The following is a 20,027-nucleotide window of genomic DNA, read 5'->3' as shown; positions in this document are numbered from 1 at the left end:
AAGTTCGATAATAACAGACACGCACATTTTTGGGATGTGACCCATAGAGCCAACCCACCCAAACCACAAACCCCCCAAAAAAGCATAAGGCCCACGTTTTGACCTTGTCTCGGTTGACGCAAGCCGATGTTTTATGGATCAGCTGTTCGCCAGCTGTGTGTAAACAAGTTAAAACGCCGGGTAAAGCTATGGGAAAGCTTTCTCAAGAGTACTTGTGTAGATAATGGGTAGTTGCAATATTTTCCGCCTGAGCTTTTCCCTAGTAAAATTCTATTCGAGGCGGCATGTAGATATTATGTAAATTTCCACCGAATCGATAACAGCTGCGAACGTAAAGCCCGACAAATGTTAACGCAACTTCGACTTTGGCCAGCATTTTCCGGCTGCATTCGCGCAATGTTCGCTGCAGGCAACGGACGCGTGTGGAAAACTCATGGGAAAATATTTACCGTTAGCCACCCGCCTGCCGTATTGCGTGTAAAAAAGGGGCGTGTGCGTGCGCCTGTGTGTGCGTGTGTGTGTTTGGGCCAGGGAGAATTGAAAATGTAGTATCCCAGTAGGGCGCTCAAGGAGTAATACCTAAAGTACTTAAACTCAAAGAAGTGCCTTTATAATTTACCGATTTTCCTGACATTACTTTGCCTAAACTTAGATTAGGCTCCCGCAATCTACGCTTAAAAATACATAAATATACTATAATGTTAGGATGTGTGGTTTTTAATAAAATTACATAAATTAGCAGTTGTCTAAGAGCCCAATATCAAATAAAATTTGTTCAGAAAGGCGTAGAATTTAAAGAAAACCTATAGACCCTGAAAATTTTCCTTTGACAAGTACACGAAATGCGCCAAAATTCTGCAGCCGAGTACGAAGTTCACCTTCACCCAAAGCGTATGACATGCATATGAAAAATCGATACTAGAAGCATCAGCAGTTGCAACACTCTACGGCCGCTCCCAGTTAACCAAATAAAACCAAGGTAGAGGTTCTATAAGACCAGATATTGCCCATTAGGCAGGGGGGCAGGAAACGGCAAAGGGTTAGGAACCCAGGAACTCCCATACCCTCGACATGGTCGATGCCAAGCCGCAACCACCCACTCCGGGAGCGATGCCGGGAACGGGAACTGGAACGCCACCGGCTGGCTTTGCCGGCGAGCGATCGAAAATCAAATTGTTTATGGAACGAACCCCCAGCATCGGGGCCCTCAAGTCCAAGTTCCTCACAGTGCTGGGCAACAGCAACGAGCTGCTCAACGGAATATCAAACAAGGTATGTTAACTAGGGAGCGCTGCGTGAGTGGCGTGATTGTATGTCAAATATTATAATTGCATTATGTGATTTAAAATGATGATATGATAACTGTTATAGGTCACGATAAATTATTATAATAAATTGTAATAAGACTGTGGTTAGTTTTGTCTGAATGATAATGGTATATTATAAAAGATACAGCCAACACCAAGGTTAGGTTATAACCTTTTTTATATTATTTACTCTGGTCTATTTAGTTTCAATTCTTCCTTAAGTTTTGGTGATATTTTGGCTTTGAAATAACTTCTTTTTATCAATGCACCTAATAATAAGATTACGATTATAGATGTGGGGGATACTATTGATACTAATATAAACCTTATAAGGCGAACTCCATCAATAACATAAGTACTAATAAATCAAACACTATAACTCGTAATATCCATATATTTTTTTCCCCCATTTGATTATGTTATAAGAACCCTGGCTTCTGCCCCTTATGCAGACAATAGGTTATGCTTTTGATTATATTATAATCACGACCAACTATGACGCGCATCACTAGGGTTGAGCTGGGTTAGCCTTGGTAATGAACGCGACAAGAGGTGCTTGGGGGTGGTGATGGGCTGGGCTGGCATGGCAGATTGTGTGTGGGTTCTGTCTATGCTGCAAAAGCAACTGACACTTTGATACTTTTGTTGTGCTGTTTGTTCTTGCTGTTTCCGCTTTGCTGCTGCACTCGTTTGACCTTCATTTAGAGGCCCCAATCTGCGTTTTGGGGGAGGCTTTGCCGGTATGGCTGCAGATGGGCCTGGAATTGGAAACGGTAGGGGGATGGGGTAGGAGTATATGTATTCTCTGCTGCTCCTTTGTACTTGACTTTCTTTGGCCCTCAATGCTGCAGCCTCGTCCTTGATTGAAATTAATTATATTTACACCAGCCAGAAAGGAGGAGAAGAAACAACATTCGATTTTCCTTAAGCTTTCTTTGTTTCGGATTATCAATTATGGAGAGTGTTCTTTTAAGCACTCATCGCAGGTTGTTAAGATGGTTTAATTACACAAGTGTTTAATGAGATGTGGGCCAGTGGGGGATTTCATGGATTGTTCCTTCCCAAGAAATGTAAAATGGGTAATTGATTGAATATCTATAAATGTAATTGAATAAATCTTTTGTTTTTACATACCTTTCCAAAACATGTCTTTGAGTTATCTGTCACAAATGTCACACAATTAAGTTTAAATACACCACATTGAAACTTACATCAGTGAAGCACATTCCGCACACCCCACATGATCCAGTTCCTACTGAAATGTTTCTGTTACTTCGTTTACTTGCAGTTGACCCTTAGCAGCAGTAGCAGCGATTCAGACTACTGCGATGACGACGAGGATATACCCAAATGTGAGTACCCTAAAGATATTAATAAATAAAACAGTAGTATTAAATACATCATGGTTTTGCTTTTCAGTTGACGAGACTATTGATTACACAAAGATCGACTTCGAAGGTCGGCGTGTGAAGGCTCGACGAGCGCACGAGGAGATTATCTCAGGACGATATCGCCAGCCCAATTTGGCACCACGTAAGTGAAGTTAAAAATTAATTTAATGAGTTAATAGAGTTTTATCATTTTTCATTGGGATATTTCATATTCATTGAGATATTACACATTCTCATAGTCTATTCATTTGAATTAAAAGTCTTTGATTAAAAAAAATCTGATTGATTAAAATATACCACGTTTTTTACGATCATATTTAAAATTTGGTAACTTACATCAAATCTTAATATCAAACATTATACAAGATGGCTAGGAGTGGCACTGCAAAATTTGCTAAGTAAACTTTTGTAATATTCATGGTAATATCTTGTAGATGTCTTTGTTGCTTGTCTTTCCTTTTCGAAACCTTTTTTACTCATTTACCTTTAACCCTCATTCAGGTCCCCGCCTGGAACCATCACGAGGTCGTCATGCGGCGAGTAAGCTGGCTGGACCTCTCCGCTCCAGCTCAGGTTCCTCGAGCAGCTCCAGCAGCAGCGACGATAGCAGTTCGATCTCACTTCCCGAGCCCATTGCCAATCGATCCCATGACGTGAGCAGCACCACCCGCTCGGATTCCATAGAGTCCCGCCACTCCGGCGGCTATGAGAGGGCCAGGCAAATTGCGGGAGCCCGGCGAAGTGAGATGGACATGCAGAGGGATACGCAGAGGACTGGCGAGGTGATTGAATCCCTACCACCGCACATCGATGTGCAGCCGCCCACGGAGGGGGGAACTGGGGGGACGGGATCCGGAGGACGTCAGCAGTGGGCGGGAGGAAGCAACTCCATGCGCCTGCCATCGCGAAGTAGAGCCTCCAATAGCAGCACTTTGACCAGCCTACGGGATGAGCCCGATCAGCTTTTGGCCAGCCCCAGCATGGAGTCCACCGACTGGCGGCACTTCATCCGCTCGGAATCGCAGAACTCGGTGCCCTCGTGGGCATCTTCCATCAGCCTGGATTGCAGGGCTGGCGAAGAACCGGTCAAGGAGTTTATGAAACACTTTACCGCCTTGCTCTTCGGTGGATCCCCGGCTGCCGTCGACCTGGAGTTGAAGTCGGAGTTTGGAGTGCTGCTGCGCCTGGAGATTGGCCGACTGTGGTTCACCCGCTTCCTCACCGAGCAGCGCCACAAATCCAAGCGCCTGGATTCGGTCACCTTTGGCGGTCTGGCCCAGTACTTCGCCTTGGCTTTGTTCGAGTGCAGCGAGTGCGAGGATTACGGACCGGCGGCAGTGCTGATGAACCTGTGTTTTCTTTTTTACCACGAGGTCGAGGTGCCCGGCTGTGATCCCTATCGCGAGTACCTGTTCTCATCACTGCGTCAGCAACCCATCTGGCAGCAGTCGCGCTTCTGGAACGCCATCTTTCATGACGCCCTGCAGGCGGAACGGGAGCACCGCGGACAGAGCCAGATGAGACGCCAGCAGCGCCGCCAGCAGAAGCAGCAGCAGCGGCAGGCAGCCGGAGGAGCGGTATCAGGAGCGGTAGATGTGCCACCTTCCAAGTCCAAGAAAGGCGGCGACTCCTCGTCCAGCTCCTCGCATCAGGCGGTCCAACCAGCCACTCCGGCGGCTCCGGCGTCCACTGGCTCCGTTCCGGCCAACCGGAGGCAGAGCAAGACCAGCCTCACCCAGGCTCCGTCGGTCAGGGAGCAGGAGGACATTGCATTTCGGCAGCTAGGGTGAGTCCTTGGCGGTTTTCCTCGGCGGGTTTTGCCACATCCAGTAGTCGCATTTCTTTAGTTTGTTACATTTAAATCAAATTTGTTATGTTTGTATTTAGTAAGTCCTTTGCTTAAGGCACGAGCTTTGAAGATCTTTGGTTTTAAGCCCGATTTGATTGATTTTTCGATAACACTATATACGAAAATCTTGCCATAAACACATGAGGGTCAATTTAATAACTGCGATTAAAGCTAATAAATAGATTTACTATTTAAGTGCACACTAAAAACTACTTTACTAGGAAAAATTCTTACTGTCCTGCTGCTTTAAATTATCTTATTTTAAGAGTGTAAATATGATACATTATAACTTTATTTTAATCCACAGGGCATTGACTTGCAATATGCACTCACTGGGCACATCCCAAGAATTGTGTCTTGACTTCCTGAAAAGGAATGTGGTGGCCCTTAACCTACCTAAGGGTAAGAGAAATGAACGTTGTCAGACTTATTTAAATATTCACTATAATTTCCACCCAATCCAGATAAAGCCAAACTTATCAGAGACAATATCTATCGAATGTACCACGAGACGCAACTTTGGGGAGCCCGCCACGCCTGAGGTGAATTTAATGACCTTAACTCATTATAACTGATGTAACCCCCTCCTAACTTTTACAGCAATAACAATTGTAAAAGTACCTAACGAAATCGTGTTTCAATCTTCGTCTCAACTAAAGCTAAACTTTTGTCTTAAGTCAGCCGACAACTCCAAGCTAATCCTAACTTAAAGTAGCAGATCAATGAAGTTTTATCTGAAATCCGATGTTTTTACTCGCGTTGTTGTAACCGTAAAGATATTAACGAAGTAGGGATTCTTGTAACGGGTTTGGCATGCTCTGAAATTAAATTGAGAATTGCCTATCAATAAATCACAAAACATGTCGATAATTTAATGAATATAATTCTGCAAGTGTTATTATTTTTATATTATAAGTAGTGATTAGTCCCATACCGTTTAATTTTCCTTAAAGAGAAACAAATTCGAATCGCATATCAAAAAAATGTTTTAAGTCCAAACCAGTTACAAGAATAACATTTCTGCGAAAGGTAAGAGGACATTTAAACAAATACTGATATGTACATGTATCCATAAATTGTGATAATAATATTTTGTGATTACTTTATATAGACCTAAATATTTACGTGTACCGGAATTATGCAATGCAAATAGTTAAAATATCGCAGTTTAAATGTTACAAGTCAAGATCAATAATTATGCTATATATGTTTATAATGTAAGAGATAATATTTAACAATTGTTTAATACATTCAAATTAATAAAAGTCTAACAAATATCAAATAGTTGCAGTAAAGTTCCGATCGGTCGAAAGATTTTCCTCCAAGATTTCAATTACTTTTGTACGGCAGCCGCCAAAAAGTAGGCCACAGTTTGTACAAAATATCAAACACAATTCTCTAGCATTTGAGCGAAATTTATTGATTTTAAACTTTCGACTCCCATAAAATAAAATCAAAATACGACTTAAATACTTATATTATCTGTTTCTTTATTAAAATGATGCAACACAAGAACATTATTCGCTTAACTTTTTTTGTGTGAATGAAAATATGTTTTAAATAAATTAAAAATTGTATTTTGTTAGTCGCATAGGTATGACTGGAATTTCTTTGTTGCTGCGGTTAATGGTTTAAAAATTGCACTACATAGAGGTTCTTGAATACTTTCCAGTTTGAAAAAATAATCGACATTAACTTAAGTCAAAGTTTCATTTTTCATTATATGTTTTTCCGTTACTTGCATACGTTTAACAATTTCAATTTATTTAGTTACTTCTTTGTACAAATTGAACAAGCCCAGGGCTGTGTGCAGGAAACAAAGAGTTTTTCGGGCATGCTTTAACATTTATAAATAAAAACTAAATACAACTGACAGAAAATAATGATCAAATTTACAAGATTTCTTTATGAAATAATAAGATAAATATTAATAATAATAACTGATAGCAATAGACAAGCTAAAAGCTATAACAACAATTGCGTGTGTACGGTTTGAACTTTAATTTCAAGATTTTCGACTTTACTATTTTCATGTCAGGCCAGATGTTCAGAACTCAATTGACGGTCGGATCAATATTTCGTATAAATATATACAATGCACTTGAGAACCTAAGGTCGCTAGCTTTTGCCATATATATATATCTATGTACGCATATGTGTGTATCTCTTGCAGTAAGGTAGGTGGTAATTGGTCTCCGACTTGGTTGCCGTATCCTCGCCCAAAGTACGGCTAGTGTTGTTTTTATTTTTGTTGCGATCACAAGTTGGCGACCTAGTCCACGATGACCTGGAAGGTCACGGACCCCATGCGATCGCGGGCACTGCCGCTGTAGTGGATGTTCTTGGCCCAGGCACGGCACTCCACATCCAACATTTGACCCTTTGGCGGCGAGTTGAACTGCACGGCGACGAGGGGACTCAGATAGCCCTTCTGGTTCTGGTACGGGTAGTAGTAGCTGGGGAATCCCTGTGTGGGGAAGTACCTGATGTTCTCGAAGTGCTCCTTATCCTTGCCCAAGTGTCCGTTGCAGCTCACCCAGATTTGCTGGCGCTAAAAAAAAAGCATAATTTCAATGGAATCCAGATGGTTAACCCTTGACTCAACCTACCTCCTCCTTCTTCGTCTCATTGATCACCTTCTTCAGATCATCTGGCATACCCTTCTGCTCCTCCTCGTAAACCTGCGGCTCCCAGCCATAGATCTTGTTCAGCTTCAGGAATATGCAGGGCTGGTTCGTCTTATAGCCGTAGCTGTTGGCCTTCGAGCAGCTGCCAAACAGATCGATGTTGACCACGCAAACATCTGAGTGATTGCGGGCCTGTCCAAAGCTGCAGTGCTGCATCTGTCGACCCTCGGTGTGGTTGTATTCTAAAATAAATATATTTATAAATATTTATAATATAAAGCTCCCTTGTATGCAGTAGAAGTTAAGTAAGCTTACCCCGTAGAAAGTCATCTATCAGCCCGATCCAGTAATCACTCTCGGCATCCTTCTTGCCGTCGAAGGAGATCACCGATCCACGCTCGGTCTGCTCGCTCAAGGGTCGGAATCCCAGGCCGGGATTGGTGCCAATGAGCGAGTCGTGCAGCTTCCACTTGGGTTCGTCATCGTTGACGGTGGACAACAGACCCTGCATGCAAATGGTGAAGAGGGCGGCCAGCACGATGTAGAAGATCGTGTAGAACAGCATAAGCTGACCTGTGGTATGACGGGAAAAGGATGAGATTAGATGGTATTTTCATTATTATATTTTATACTAGAATTAATTGGTAAGAAATTTTACATTTTATTTAAGTGGACATGGCTGTGCGGTGATTCTTAAAATTGAGTATACCGTTTCACACACATAGATAATAACAAGACCGTATGTGATTCTTCAAAAAGTTTTAAATAAGTATTAATTCGGAATGACTTATTTCATTGTTAAAACTAAAGCACATTCACACATCCGAAAAAAAGAATACAATTCACAGCTTATTATAACCGGAAGCTTGAGTCATGAGCAAGAATGATAAATCTTTCTTTATAAGTCAGATTTCTTATTTTCTTAATATGCTTAAAGAGGTATATGGTACCAAGTTCATTATAAAAGATGTTTTGCAGTCTTTGCATCTACCTTTTGTATCTGATTACGATTTGATTGTTTCTGTCACTTGCGAAATGAGTGGCCCTGCTGAACTGGATGAATGGAGGGGCTCTGGGATTGGGAATGAAAATGGGGATGAACAAGAGAATGGGGACAGGGCTTATGCAATAGGAAACGAGCACGCAGCTAATCGAACGCTTACGACCAGTGCAGTAAATAAGACCAGAAACAACAAACAGAGGCAGGTACCGGCGTTTTTCAGTATTTCAATGTCATTACCATTGACGACTCAGCTAGAATTCAGTGGGCTGTAGCTGTTTATCACTTCCCTGCGGCCACCGGACACAAAACACCGGACATCGGACATCGGGCGCCTGACTGGCCAAGCCCCACAGCAATTGCATAAATGAGCGACAACATCGACAAACCGAAATTGACAGCGACAACCGAGCTCAAATTTCCAAACAAATTAATCGTATGAATGAATATCGAATACAATGCACGGAGCCCAAAGTACAGTAGGTGACAAAGGCAAGAGGAAATTACTCGATACGGGGTTGATATTGACCTGTTCGGGGCGAACCGGTAGCACCCAGCTATCGATGGGCCTTGGTAAGGTCTTTTCGAAAGCGGTCGATTAAAAACTGCCTCGAACCAGTAAATCACAATTTGGTTCTTCCATATTGAAGTACCCATTAATTAATCACTTGGTAATCGATTGTGTTCCCTTCGTTTGGTGATGACTTAGCTGTTCTTCGGCTTATGTTGCACTAATAAAGCTGAGTCTTAAGAATTTTTAAGGAAAACAGAGTACCAAAACTTTGAAAATTTTTCTTGTTAACTTCTTTCTTAGATAACTTTGTGATCGAACTTACAAAGCTACAATACTGCATAGGTGTTATCTTAATGGCAAAATATATATATTTTTTTTTTTACTTCTCACTTATTTAGGCACAAGAGAATATCTGGACTTGACCGGTTCCAATATTTTATGACAGGAGCTATCAATTGGTAATCGATGGCCTTTGCCATCGGTTGGTAACGACTTTTCCATATTTGAGTTTCCAGTTGCTCATCAAAGTTTCAGAGTCCGCCAAATGGCTCGACTGCTTGTTGCCAAGTCCAAATGGGAAATAATTGCGTTCAAGTACAAGGAAATAAGTTTGGCAATGACCAGTGCGGACCTAGTCATAGACAAATACCGGGGGCAGACTATGGGTGGTGCGACGCCAGTCTTCCGCCGAACCTCCGAACCACCGAACCACCCAACCATCCAACCTCTACCCCATTTCCAATCCCAATCCCAATCGCCGCCTGGCAAGGTGGGACGACGCGACGGCCTGTGGCGTTGGCCACCAATATCCGATGTGTAAGGAATTCTGGTCTACACGCTTACGATTACATGACGGCAGAGTCCCCAAACATTCTTATGTCTTCGCTGAATGAGGCATTACAAAAACTCGCACCAGGAGGGACCGCCATTGCCTTTCCCACTGAAATCGATAAGTTGTCTACTCCACTTCATTGGATACTCGTACAGAAATATAATGTATATGCTATATAGGAGCCACTACATGTGTCCACTGCAGGCCTTGTCCTCCTAACTGCGTATGCAGCAAATGTATCCGAAATCATGAATATATTTATTACATTTGTTTGTATTTTTCATGCCCCAGGGGGCATTGTTGCATTAGTGGCAACATCGTAAAAATATGGTTTCTCGTAATTTACTTTTTATTGCTAAGTAAAAACTCGATGGCACATATGATAAATGAGTTTTCTTTTTGATGGCAATGACACTATGATAGAGATAACGAAAATTACAGTCCCATTATATTTGAAAGTATTGGTATAGGAATAAGGCCAACATTTCCATATTAACTTTTGCTCCCTAATTGAAAATTTCAATTTAAAATATCAAGATTTCAAGTCAATTTTGTTACCAGACGATTTTTCATCTGTGGCATTTTCTTGCCTTGAAATGTATTTATTTTTTGGAATATATGCCAAAGATCCGAAAATAAACTTGAAATCTGGCAGCTATAATTACGAAAAAGAATCTGTCAGTAAAAGAGATCAGCAAAACGGCATTATAACATTTTCAAGCCAGAAATACTTTCATCCCGAAGGACAAGTGACAGAGAGTCCTCGTGTTCTGGCTCAAAACTTATTCAACACTTATATAAAAGTCAAACAAGATGTCGGCGGGCGGTATCAAGTTTATGCATAACAGTAAATGGGACTCATGAAGGAAACTTTACTTATATGGCCTGCCACCCACACTGGTACCCTTGTGCAACCAGTCGTGGTGAGTGATGGTGGAGTGGTGCAACTCAGTGACCAAGTTTTTATAATAACACTGGACAATCATGGAGAGAACGAGGGCTTCGCTTATCCTTGTCGGTTCGTACGTCCGCTGGTGCGGTAAACAAACTTAAAGGACCCGTGACCCATATAAAAAGTGCCGCTCCCTCCCCATCGACATCCCCATTCCCATCACCATCACCATCCACATCCCCATCCCCGGAAAACCCAACCCAAAAGTGCTGGAAACGCTTGGCGGTTTGCATGACCAACGATTGATAACCTCGCTCCGTTCTAGGCGTCATCCAAGTGAAACCACCAAGGCTGCCCCGACTGAGCTTAATAATTTAGTTACGTGTTGGACGCACATATGGCCAGAATCCAGGACACCACTTGCCGAGTGGCTTAATTTGCACATTTGACCAGTAAGCCGCGTAGTTGTGGGAAATCGGTTAACGGCCTGCACATGTGCAACCATAGCTCATTTATGTAATGAGTGTGTGACAAGTTGACTTTAGAAATGGCCCACGATCACATGATATGGATAAAAATAAGTAAAACAGCTTGGAATATATAATTTGTAGGTTTCGCGTATTTTTTTTTCAAGTAAGAAACCACGTTTGGTTTATAAAGGCTGTTCTAGACCTAAAACAAGAAATTTGAAACCTACTTTGCATTAGGTTCTTAGAAATAGGGGTGTCAAATAGCCTTAAGCTGGGCTCTTACATTCACAGAAATGTACCCTTACTAGCTTTATGAGTAAATATGTACTTCAAAAGTAAATAAATCTTTCCACATTTTCTTTAACCAAAGTTAAGAACTTACAATCCCATTATGTTAACCCTATAAAATGTTGAAGTATTTAGCTATTATGTGATGTATTCCAAGTTTATTATTAGCTAAGTTCGAATGTGTTTTATATTTCTACATTTTCTTTATCTTAAGTTGAAAACTTACATGCCAATTATGTTAACCCTATAAAATTTAGGAGGACTTTGCTATTATGTGATGTATTCCAAGTTTATATAAGCTAAGTTCAAATGTATTTTATATTTTATATAAGACGTAAGTAATTTAATCTTGCAAGATAATATTGTTAACGTATTGTGGATATGATTAAAACCTTTAAAGGAATAGGAAACCTTTTTATCTGAGTGTACTTGGGCACGGATGCCTAAACGGAACTAGAGGAAAGCAACAATTATGACGCCACCGAGACGAAAGTCCTGGCCAAGGAGAGGCAGAAAGAAATGGAATAAGAACAAGGATGCAACTTGTTGGTGCCTGTCATCATTATATTATACTCATTACCCCCGGACCAGATCCAGCCAGATTGAGTGGGTCACGTCACCTCCCCATCTGAATCCACCTACCATCCCGTCCCGTCCCGTTTCGTCCTCATTGCCAATAAGCCGTCTCCGTGGCGCCGCTTTATTTGTTGCTACTCGCCGCACCCTTTGGCCATGCGTCACCACCACAGACACAGGCGCACACCAACACAGCAACACACCCAGGATCCTTTGGCCATCTTTCTTCCAGCCGTCTGTGTGCTTAGGGCCTATAGCATACTTTGCGGCATTTTAAGTGAATTAATTTCACATGTTAACGAGGGGAAGCCCCGAATGCCCCGCCCACGGCAAACATTGCAAACGTTTAGTTTGCTGATTATTTCTGGGTAAGAATGCGGGTGGTACGGGTCCAACCCCACTGGGTTTTTTATTCGGTTCAGACCAAATTGGTAATTGCCGAATTGTTCAAAGTGCGTGGAAACAGGCAAAAGGAAAGTTTTCCGATCGCTTTCTATGATTGCGTTTTGTTTGAATATCGTCGATTAACTTATAAGGTGTGTACATGGGAACAATGTTTACCTTAGCCGATTTTGAATATGATCAAGAAAAAACTAAAAAAGAAAAATAAATATGAAGACATAAAATGGAATTTCTAGGGGTAGAGTAAATAATATAGAATTTGTATCATTTCTCTGCCATAGATAAATATTTAAAAAGCCAATATTTGCCCTAGTATAATAAAAGAAAAGGTTGAAAAGATAAAAACAACTAGAAAACCAAAGACTAAATTTAATTCTACACTGTTGGGTGAAAGATACATTGAATTCGAAATTAGCTTAAGCAAATTAGGCTAGTTTCCTGCGCTTTAATTGAATTGTGTATTTTATCGTAGACTTGTCGCTATCGTGACAATTAGTTAGCAGCATGTCAATGTAAGCAGACTGGGGGGCGTGGCGGGGGCGATTAATGGGGAAATCAGATGTAGCCGGGGAAATGCGGTTCTAGCCGGTTTGAGCCCGATTTAGAAACTGGCTAGGGCAGTGATTCGTCTGCCATCCCTGCTGATTTGCGGTTGCAATGATCTGATATCCGCCGCAGTATAATCTTTATAGAAAATTTTTTTTTCTAAAAATACCTATTTAAAATGCCAACAGCTTGGTTAAAATTACAAACATAAAAAAACATTTTAATATAAATATAACATTTATTTTGATCCCATATTTTCAATTTTCTCGCTGTGCATAGTACGTAGAGAATTAAAATGTGTAATAAAGCGAAAGCATTTCCAAAAAAAAAACAAAAAATAAACACATAAACCCGCTGAACCGGTTCTACGAGAAGGTTTATCCGCTCCTAAAACTCAACCAGCACGAACCTAAACAAGTTCTCATTGCGTTAATTAATGGAAATCAAAGCTTAGCCAACCGTTTAATGTTTTGCCTTTATTTCAAATCCGAAATGAAATCGAATTTTCACCGGCGATCGTAAATAAATTTGGGGAATTTAGAACTAGTGTGTGTTTTGCTTGACATTAGCTTAGAACTCGACACTTTTTTGCATGGGGTCGTTGCCATTTAATACTCCCACTAATGCACCACACATGGCTAAAATTGCCGGGCAATAAGCAGCGGAAAACCAAAAGGACATGCACCACGAACCCGATTTAATGATAGGAATTAGCAGGAGGCAAAGCAAACACTTTAACCTTTGTATGTATATTATGTCCAGCAAGTAGTTTTTATTAAATAGACATACCGACATCTGTTGTGCGAAGCAGGTGTGTCAACAGAGGGTTAAGTTCTTTGGGGCTTGGCTCCCATAACAAGCGAATCGAGACTTGGAATTAGCATAAAAAGTTATTACAGCTTTTCGTAGGTTCTCCTGTGGCTTTAATTTGTTAAATAAATTATACATCAATTTAAAAATGTTGATAAAATGGGAGCGAACTCGTCCAACTTAATTAAAAGCAAACAAATGACGTCAAGCGAATTTTTCAGTGTGTTTCCGATAAGAGGTTGAGAACATGTGAACTGCGGTGTCCATTTACATACATAGGTGCTCCATTTAAACGTCCAGAGAAATGCTCGAAACTATTCAGAAATTCTAGTGTTTCAGCAGTTTGTATTGCAATCGACAGCTTTCTGAAATATTGGTATCGTGAGAGCGCAAAATCCCACTTTTTCTCTCTGAACGAAACCTTGAATATGTTTACAGAACCCATTATAAGAAGGCAAATATTATAGGCGATAAAAGCGATCTGCTCTCAACTCAGCACCCTGCCCTCTCACGTTTTTCCCCAATTCCCTACTTTTGCGAACGTGGGTCCGTGTCCATTTTCGAGAACTCAAGAATTCGCATTAACGTTGAAATATGCTTCGATATGCTTTGTGGGTAGCAAAAATTGAGGGATCGGCAGCCAAATTATAAAAAGGCAATTAAACAAAGAAAAAAACGAATGAGTGGGAGCAAAGTAAAACCATTTGTTTAATTTCAGATTTTAAAAAAGCTTTTTAGACTTGTGCCTGCCTAGATTCCTGCTACTTAGTCTGTAACACGTTGTCAGCAGTTGCTCAAGACGGTTGTAATTCTTAATAATATTTTTAATGACTGTCTATAAAAAATCCCCTTTATCACGTTGGCTCACAATGTTTTTTATCTTCTTTATGGCGGTTGACTAAACATTTTCGAGGGAGATTTCCGAAGCCGCTTCTCTACCTCATCTCACTTCTCCCACAATATGACTCGTCAAATCAACTGATAAGCCTTATTTACAAAACACACGCTTTGTATATATAGTTTCCATAACCAAATGACGGACATGTGGCTGGTTATATGCAATAAACAATAACATTTTTGTTTCTATGCACAGAGAGATTGTGGAGTTGATGAGGATATCTCATTTGGTTGTTATATGGAGCTCTTTCGTTAGAATGTTAGAAAGCGTAAAGAGACAACTCTAAAGTCGAGTCATTGCAAGAAAATTTGGAACTCATTGCTCACCAGTTCTTGCACTTTTGACATTTTTAAAAAAAGTTTAAACTGCCAGTGGTTAAGATTAATTTCGTTTAGGTTTTTGTCTAGTTATTTAAGAACCCCATTTTTAAAATGTGTGCTTAAATTACTGAAAAACTCAAAATTGGTGTATTTTACGATCTTTCATTAAAATCCAACCTAAGATTTCAATTTATTTCAAATTCAACAGGATTACTTACTCCAACTTTTGCCGGTACGTCCGAAAAAGGTTCCATCCTGGGGATCGTAGATCATTTGCGAGAAGGTTTGCTTCTTCGCTGGCTGCGGGAATTCAAATTCGCCTTTGCCGCCCTTTCCGTTATTCTTTGACATTTTGGCGCAGTTCTTTCGCACTTGTTTACGGTTAGGTTATTAGTTTTTCGATCGGATTCGAAAATTTGTTTTATATTTTTCGTCGATGACGTGGACGGGCGCGAAGGCTACGAAAACTGATTTTCGTATACGTAGAGCAGTGTATATGCGATGATTCAGCAGACTCGGAAATGAATTCTCATTTATTTTCGCACTCGCAGCACTCTTGAATATATTTTGAAAATCTTGTAATTATGCAATTATTCGCGGTTCGAATACTCGGTCGGTCTGTACCGCTGTTAAGTGAGTTGGAACCGATTTTTGGACGCGGAAGAAGCCGGAACGGAGGCAGAAAAAACACAAACGGACTGGGGAGCCACGAGAAGTTGTTGCCAACTCTGGGTTCCGCTGCTTCCTTCGACTGCGAATGGGGATGCGTGCTGCGTGCTGCGCTCTCGGCGAAAGATCACCAACTAACCGAACGCAGCCCCAACGAGGCGAAAAACGGAAAACAACGCCAGCGTTCTTCGCCCCTCAACACTCACACACAGGCACACCACGCGCCTGGCTCTCTCTATCTCTTGCGTTCTCCCAACAAAAGCTTCAAGATAAGAGTGATGTGGCACTGAAAGAAACCGGGGGCTCTTTTCAGAGAAAACATATATTTTTTTTGGAGAAAATACAAATAGATTTTTAAGGACTTTTCACTCTAAGAAGAAAAGTGGTAAAGATGGTGGGTCCTTAAAAGTGTATTAAAAACTTATACTCCGCTCTGTTGAGTCCTTAAGTATCTAGATTTCGAACACCTTTTTAATATATTACTTCCTCTTTTTTAAGAAAGAATTAGGACAAATTTCAAATTTCTTAATAATAATTGAGCAGTTTTTGTTGCATACTTTTTAGCAACACCCAAGGATTTGAGTAGTACCTGCAGGATATGAGCGATTTAATACAAACCTAATAGATTTGTACCCAATAAGTTATAATAATATCACCTTGTTGGATTAGAATTTTTTTTTCATTTCTCTGTTAGTTTCTGGGAGCCTTTAAAAAGACGGACGTGGCTAGATCGACTAGAAAAAAAATTCGAATCAGAAATATACATACTTTCTAGTGCATTATATAAGTACTGTAAATGATATTATATTTAAATTAATTATTTAAAATTTTGACAAATGTAGAATACTCCTTAGAATCTCATGAAAAGTGCAGTTGCAATACTAAACATTTTCAGTGTTGTAAGTGTGTAAGATCTTTATTTATAATTGTAGTTATAGATGATTTCTCGCAGTGTGACGCCGACAGCTGTTGAACGTTTTCGACACTTTGCCAAGCAACAAAAAAAAGACCAAAGCAAAGGCATGTGGGCTATAGGGGGCGGTGGGCAGCGGGCGGCTTAGCCAAGGTGTGTGTGTGTTAGCTTGTGGTTTCGTCTGTGTCTTACCTTGCCTCTCTCTGTCTCGCCTTTTCTCTCTGGCTCTTTCACTGGCTACGCAAATAGAATAAATGATTGAGTGTGCAGACAGCGGCCAGACGACAACACACCCGAGGGTGGTTGATTGGGCCAAGCAGTTTCTGCCAGTGCAGCCAAATGCTTTGTATCCAAAGGCGGGAGCCCCACTCAACCCTCAAAGAGTTGAATGCGCTCCTGCTTTATAAATATTAAAATACAAGGCACAAAGAAAATCACACGCACACTTGCTCAGTTCTCTCCCAATCTTTCGCTCTCCCACTCTCTTTTTGACATGCGCTGAGAGTTGAGTACATTGGCTCCAATACACTCCACCCACAACCCCCGCCCCGCGCCGCCCGCTTCACCACACTGCCCACCTCCCACCACTGTTGCTCTCATTATGCTCGCTCCCCAACAAACCCGCTTTGTTTTGCTTTTCCACGCTCTCCCAAACGGTTGGATCAGTTTTTTGGCTGCTTTGGGCCTTGGAAATTTCCACGCGGAAAGCGGGAAAACTTTCTTTGTTATTGTCCCTCAATCATTGTTCGTCGTCATCAGCATCTGGATAATGCTAATGCTGCACTGAACAAAATATCAGAGCTTCATTCGTCAAATTTTGTTTTTAGTTATTTCTGTAACATTTACTTTAGCTCATGATTATTTTTGCCTGTCAGTTTGTATAAAAATTTGTATTTCAATGGAGTGAGTATAGTGTATATAGGCCCTTACCTTAAATAAGAAAGAAAAACTTTGTTAGGGGTTCGAAAATAAAGCTGTTTTAAAAATATTAAAAAAATTAACTCATTAATAGTCTTTATAGAGGGTATAAATTAAAAAAGATTTTACTACTAAAATCTATTATTTAGTAATAGAGCCCATCGGAACTATACTTTTGTCGAGTGTATGAACTGTTGCCTAGTGTCAAGAACTTTTGGATTCATTAATTCCCGCAAATGTGCACTTCCTCCTGCATGGCAACCCCCTTGCAGAACCCCAACTCCCCCAACAATGTGTTGCCATTGCCAATTTTCCTCTTTCTTGGACTGTTGCTGCTGATTATGTGTATGGAGGTGCATGGATAAATGGTCACGGTATTATGTTCATGTATCTCTGTGCCTCACTGTTGTAATCATGAGTTGATTAAATTACACTTGACAACGGCATAGTGGGTACATTATGAAGACAACTCAATTGTAAGGCGCAATTCCTGCATCTGAGTTTATTGAGTTCTCAGACGAGATGCGCCTATGGGAGTTTCGGAGAGCCGGTTATCATAAATCGCTGATAAGTGTGTATCTATTATGTCTTGTATCTTGGCAAGATAGGATTATATTATTAAATTATTTGTGAAATTTAATCCAACAACAAAACTAATGTAACAAAATCAAGTATTTTCGGTTCTTAGAGTAGTGTGATACTGATTTTTCTTATTTTAAGAACTATTTGACAAAATACATGTATAAAATTTTAGTTAATGTACTGTGTGATATAAAAAAAAATTTAAATTTTAGTTTGTGTACAATTGTAGGAATAAATATCCCAAAAATAACCTGAATTCTTTTCTCAAATATTATTTAAGAACTGTGTGACTTATAAAGTTATTGAAGAATACGTAAGAGTAGAGGTATTTGCGGTATTTTTGACATGTGTGTACAAATACCTTTTTAGTGACGAATGCAAATAACACAAATATGTTAGAATGTTTAGAGGTTGTAACTTCATGACTTCCTCGCTTGGATTTGTCTGGTTATATCCAAACTAGTATTGAAAGAAACTGCCTTGTCCGACTCACGCCTCGGCTCAATTTGAACTCCAAATTAAGCAAATGTAATTACACATGACAGATCTCCCTTATCCCCGAGTACATCTTCGCACAACCAGTTCATCCTGGTCCAAACCGATTTCCAGCGATTCCTGTGTGCGTGAGCGTTTCGATCTTTCAATCTCAGAGAGCTTCCTCAATTGTGCCATGATTTTTTTTATTTACCGAAGTGTTCTACAGCTATTTGGCTTAAGTTCTGTGGACAACGGTCTGTCATTCAACTAATTAGCTGTCAATTAGCGGGTATGCATTGTTGTCATTTTGTACATACATATCTACATACATGTGTACTAAATTGACTAAATGATACCAGTAAAGATCCACTTAAATACTCGGGAAAGCTAAAAAGTTTAAGGACCAGTGGTCATTTATCGATACTGATCTATTGACTTCAAACAAATTAACAAAATAGTTATTGGTTAATATTTAATCATCCATAGTTAGTTCCCATAGGTTGGAATATTTTAACTATATTATTAGTTCATGGTAGAAATTAAATTTTTTAAAGATTAAGATTTAAAATTTTTCGTAGCAGCGCTGTCTTATCTTTATATATTTTATCTTTATCTTTTGCACTTATAGAGATTACCTATGTGTACACACTAATTATAGTTATTTTGGCTCACTTGAAAATTCAGAAATACGAACGTGCTGGATCATCAAGCTTTTTAATTCTTTCTCAAGTAATAAAAGTTATGTTAGTGTATACTTTTCGCCCGGCATTTTAAAAATAAACAAAGTATCGAAAAGCAAACAAACGCTTCGTTAATGATTTTGAATGACGCATTTGGCCGACTTATAATTTGAACTGATAAAATTGGTTCTTACCGCATACCTACATAAATGATTTTATACAAATAAAAGCCAATCGATCTGGCTTTAAGTTTATTTATCAGTCAGTGGCTGACCAGTGCCAGGTGACGGTAGAGATTCGTGTGATATCGCATTATCAACGTTATCATTATCTTATCACAGCAGGGCAACAACGTTTACGTAAATCCCAAAGTATGTCATATGCCCATCAAATAATTGTTTGGTCTATCTTAAACCGAATACTAGGTTTAGCTTTTATATAACCTAACCATCCTTTGTGTTAAATAAAACAATTTTATTTCTGACTACTTTCATTTTATTTTTATTGAAAAAGATTTGAAAGCGATTCGCGTCTCTTAGCCGTCTCAATTCAAGTAATTTTCTCAAATTTTCTCTCTTCGCAATTATTATTATGTTATAAACTTACAAATTAACCGAAGTTACATTTTTCTTGTTTCCAAATGTTGTTTTTGACCAAAGGTGTGATGTATAGAGCTTTCACGTTTGACTATGTTATTTATAAATATGGTATATTCTGAAGCTAGCTGTAAATATTAAACTTTGTTTTTGGTTGACAAAATTGGTCTGTTTTGGTTACATGTATAGCAGACTCAAAAATGAAATCTTAAAATTTTCGTTATAAATTTTAATATCTAAAGATTTCGTTTGTTGATTTATTGGAAATGGCAGTTTGGATTAATTGCTGTAAATTTGTTGCATTTGATTGGTATTATGTTCAGAGCTTAATGAGATTCAGGATTGGCTATTACCATCCCGTTCAATTATTTTCCATCTTGGTGTTCAGCTTTATAATCTAATGTGTAACTTTCATCGTAAAGTGCATACAAAATTGAAATTGAAAATTTGTATATTATAGGCATCGCAAG

The 20,027-nt window shown here is 39.8% G+C and overlaps 2 protein-coding genes across 2 annotated transcripts; one reads left to right on the top strand and one right to left on the bottom strand.

Moving 5' to 3' along the window:
• The first annotated feature begins 385 nt into the window (after positions 1 to 385).
• LOC108020686 (uncharacterized protein KIAA0513) lies at positions 386 to 7,077 on the top strand. Its single transcript, XM_017089057.4, has 7 exons — positions 386 to 1,272; positions 2,596 to 2,659; positions 2,727 to 2,840; positions 3,200 to 4,484; positions 4,855 to 4,949; positions 5,012 to 5,089; positions 5,148 to 7,077. The coding sequence occupies exons 1-6, from the start codon at positions 1,072 to 1,074 to the stop codon at positions 5,086 to 5,088; spliced, it is 1,836 nt and encodes a 611-aa protein (XP_016944546.3). The 5' UTR covers positions 386 to 1,071; the 3' UTR covers position 5,089; positions 5,148 to 7,077.
• On the bottom strand, positions 6,018 to 15,522 carry nrv1 (nervana 1). The gene is made up of 4 exons (XM_017089067.4): positions 14,941 to 15,522; positions 7,490 to 7,747; positions 7,157 to 7,416; positions 6,018 to 7,098 (listed from the first exon to the last, which is right to left on the bottom strand). Exons 1-4 carry the CDS (start codon positions 15,071 to 15,073, stop codon positions 6,820 to 6,822), a joined length of 930 nt encoding a protein of 309 aa, XP_016944556.3. The 5' UTR covers positions 15,074 to 15,522; the 3' UTR covers positions 6,018 to 6,819.
• Positions 15,523 to 20,027: the final 4,505 nt, after the last annotated feature.

This window comes from Drosophila suzukii, chromosome 2L (assembly GCF_043229965.1).
Source record: "Drosophila suzukii chromosome 2L, CBGP_Dsuzu_IsoJpt1.0, whole genome shotgun sequence".
Lineage (NCBI taxonomy): Eukaryota > Metazoa > Arthropoda > Insecta > Diptera > Drosophilidae > Drosophila > Drosophila suzukii.
Note: the sequence above shows the minus strand (reverse complement) of the source record. Positions and strands in the feature narration are given on the sequence as shown.

Coding starts and splice junctions, on each gene's coding strand:
- nrv1 (XM_017089067.4), bottom strand. CDS start 15,073: ATGTCAAAGAATAACGGAAAGGGCGGCAAAGGCGAATTTGAATTCCCG. Junction 7,748..14,940: donor ACGTACCGGCAAAAGTTGGA/GTAAGTAATCCT, acceptor GTCATACCACAG/GTCAGCTTATGCTGTTCTAC. Junction 7,417..7,489: donor GATAGATGACTTTCTACGGG/GTAAGCTTACTT, acceptor TATTTATTTTAG/AATACAACCACACCGAGGGT.
- LOC108020686 (XM_017089057.4), top strand. CDS start 1,072: ATGGTCGATGCCAAGCCGCAACCACCCACTCCGGGAGCGATGCCGGGA. Junction 1,273..2,595: donor TCAACGGAATATCAAACAAG/GTATGTTAACTA, acceptor GTTTACTTGCAG/TTGACCCTTAGCAGCAGTAG. Junction 4,485..4,854: donor ATTGCATTTCGGCAGCTAGG/GTGAGTCCTTGG, acceptor TTTAATCCACAG/GGCATTGACTTGCAATATGC.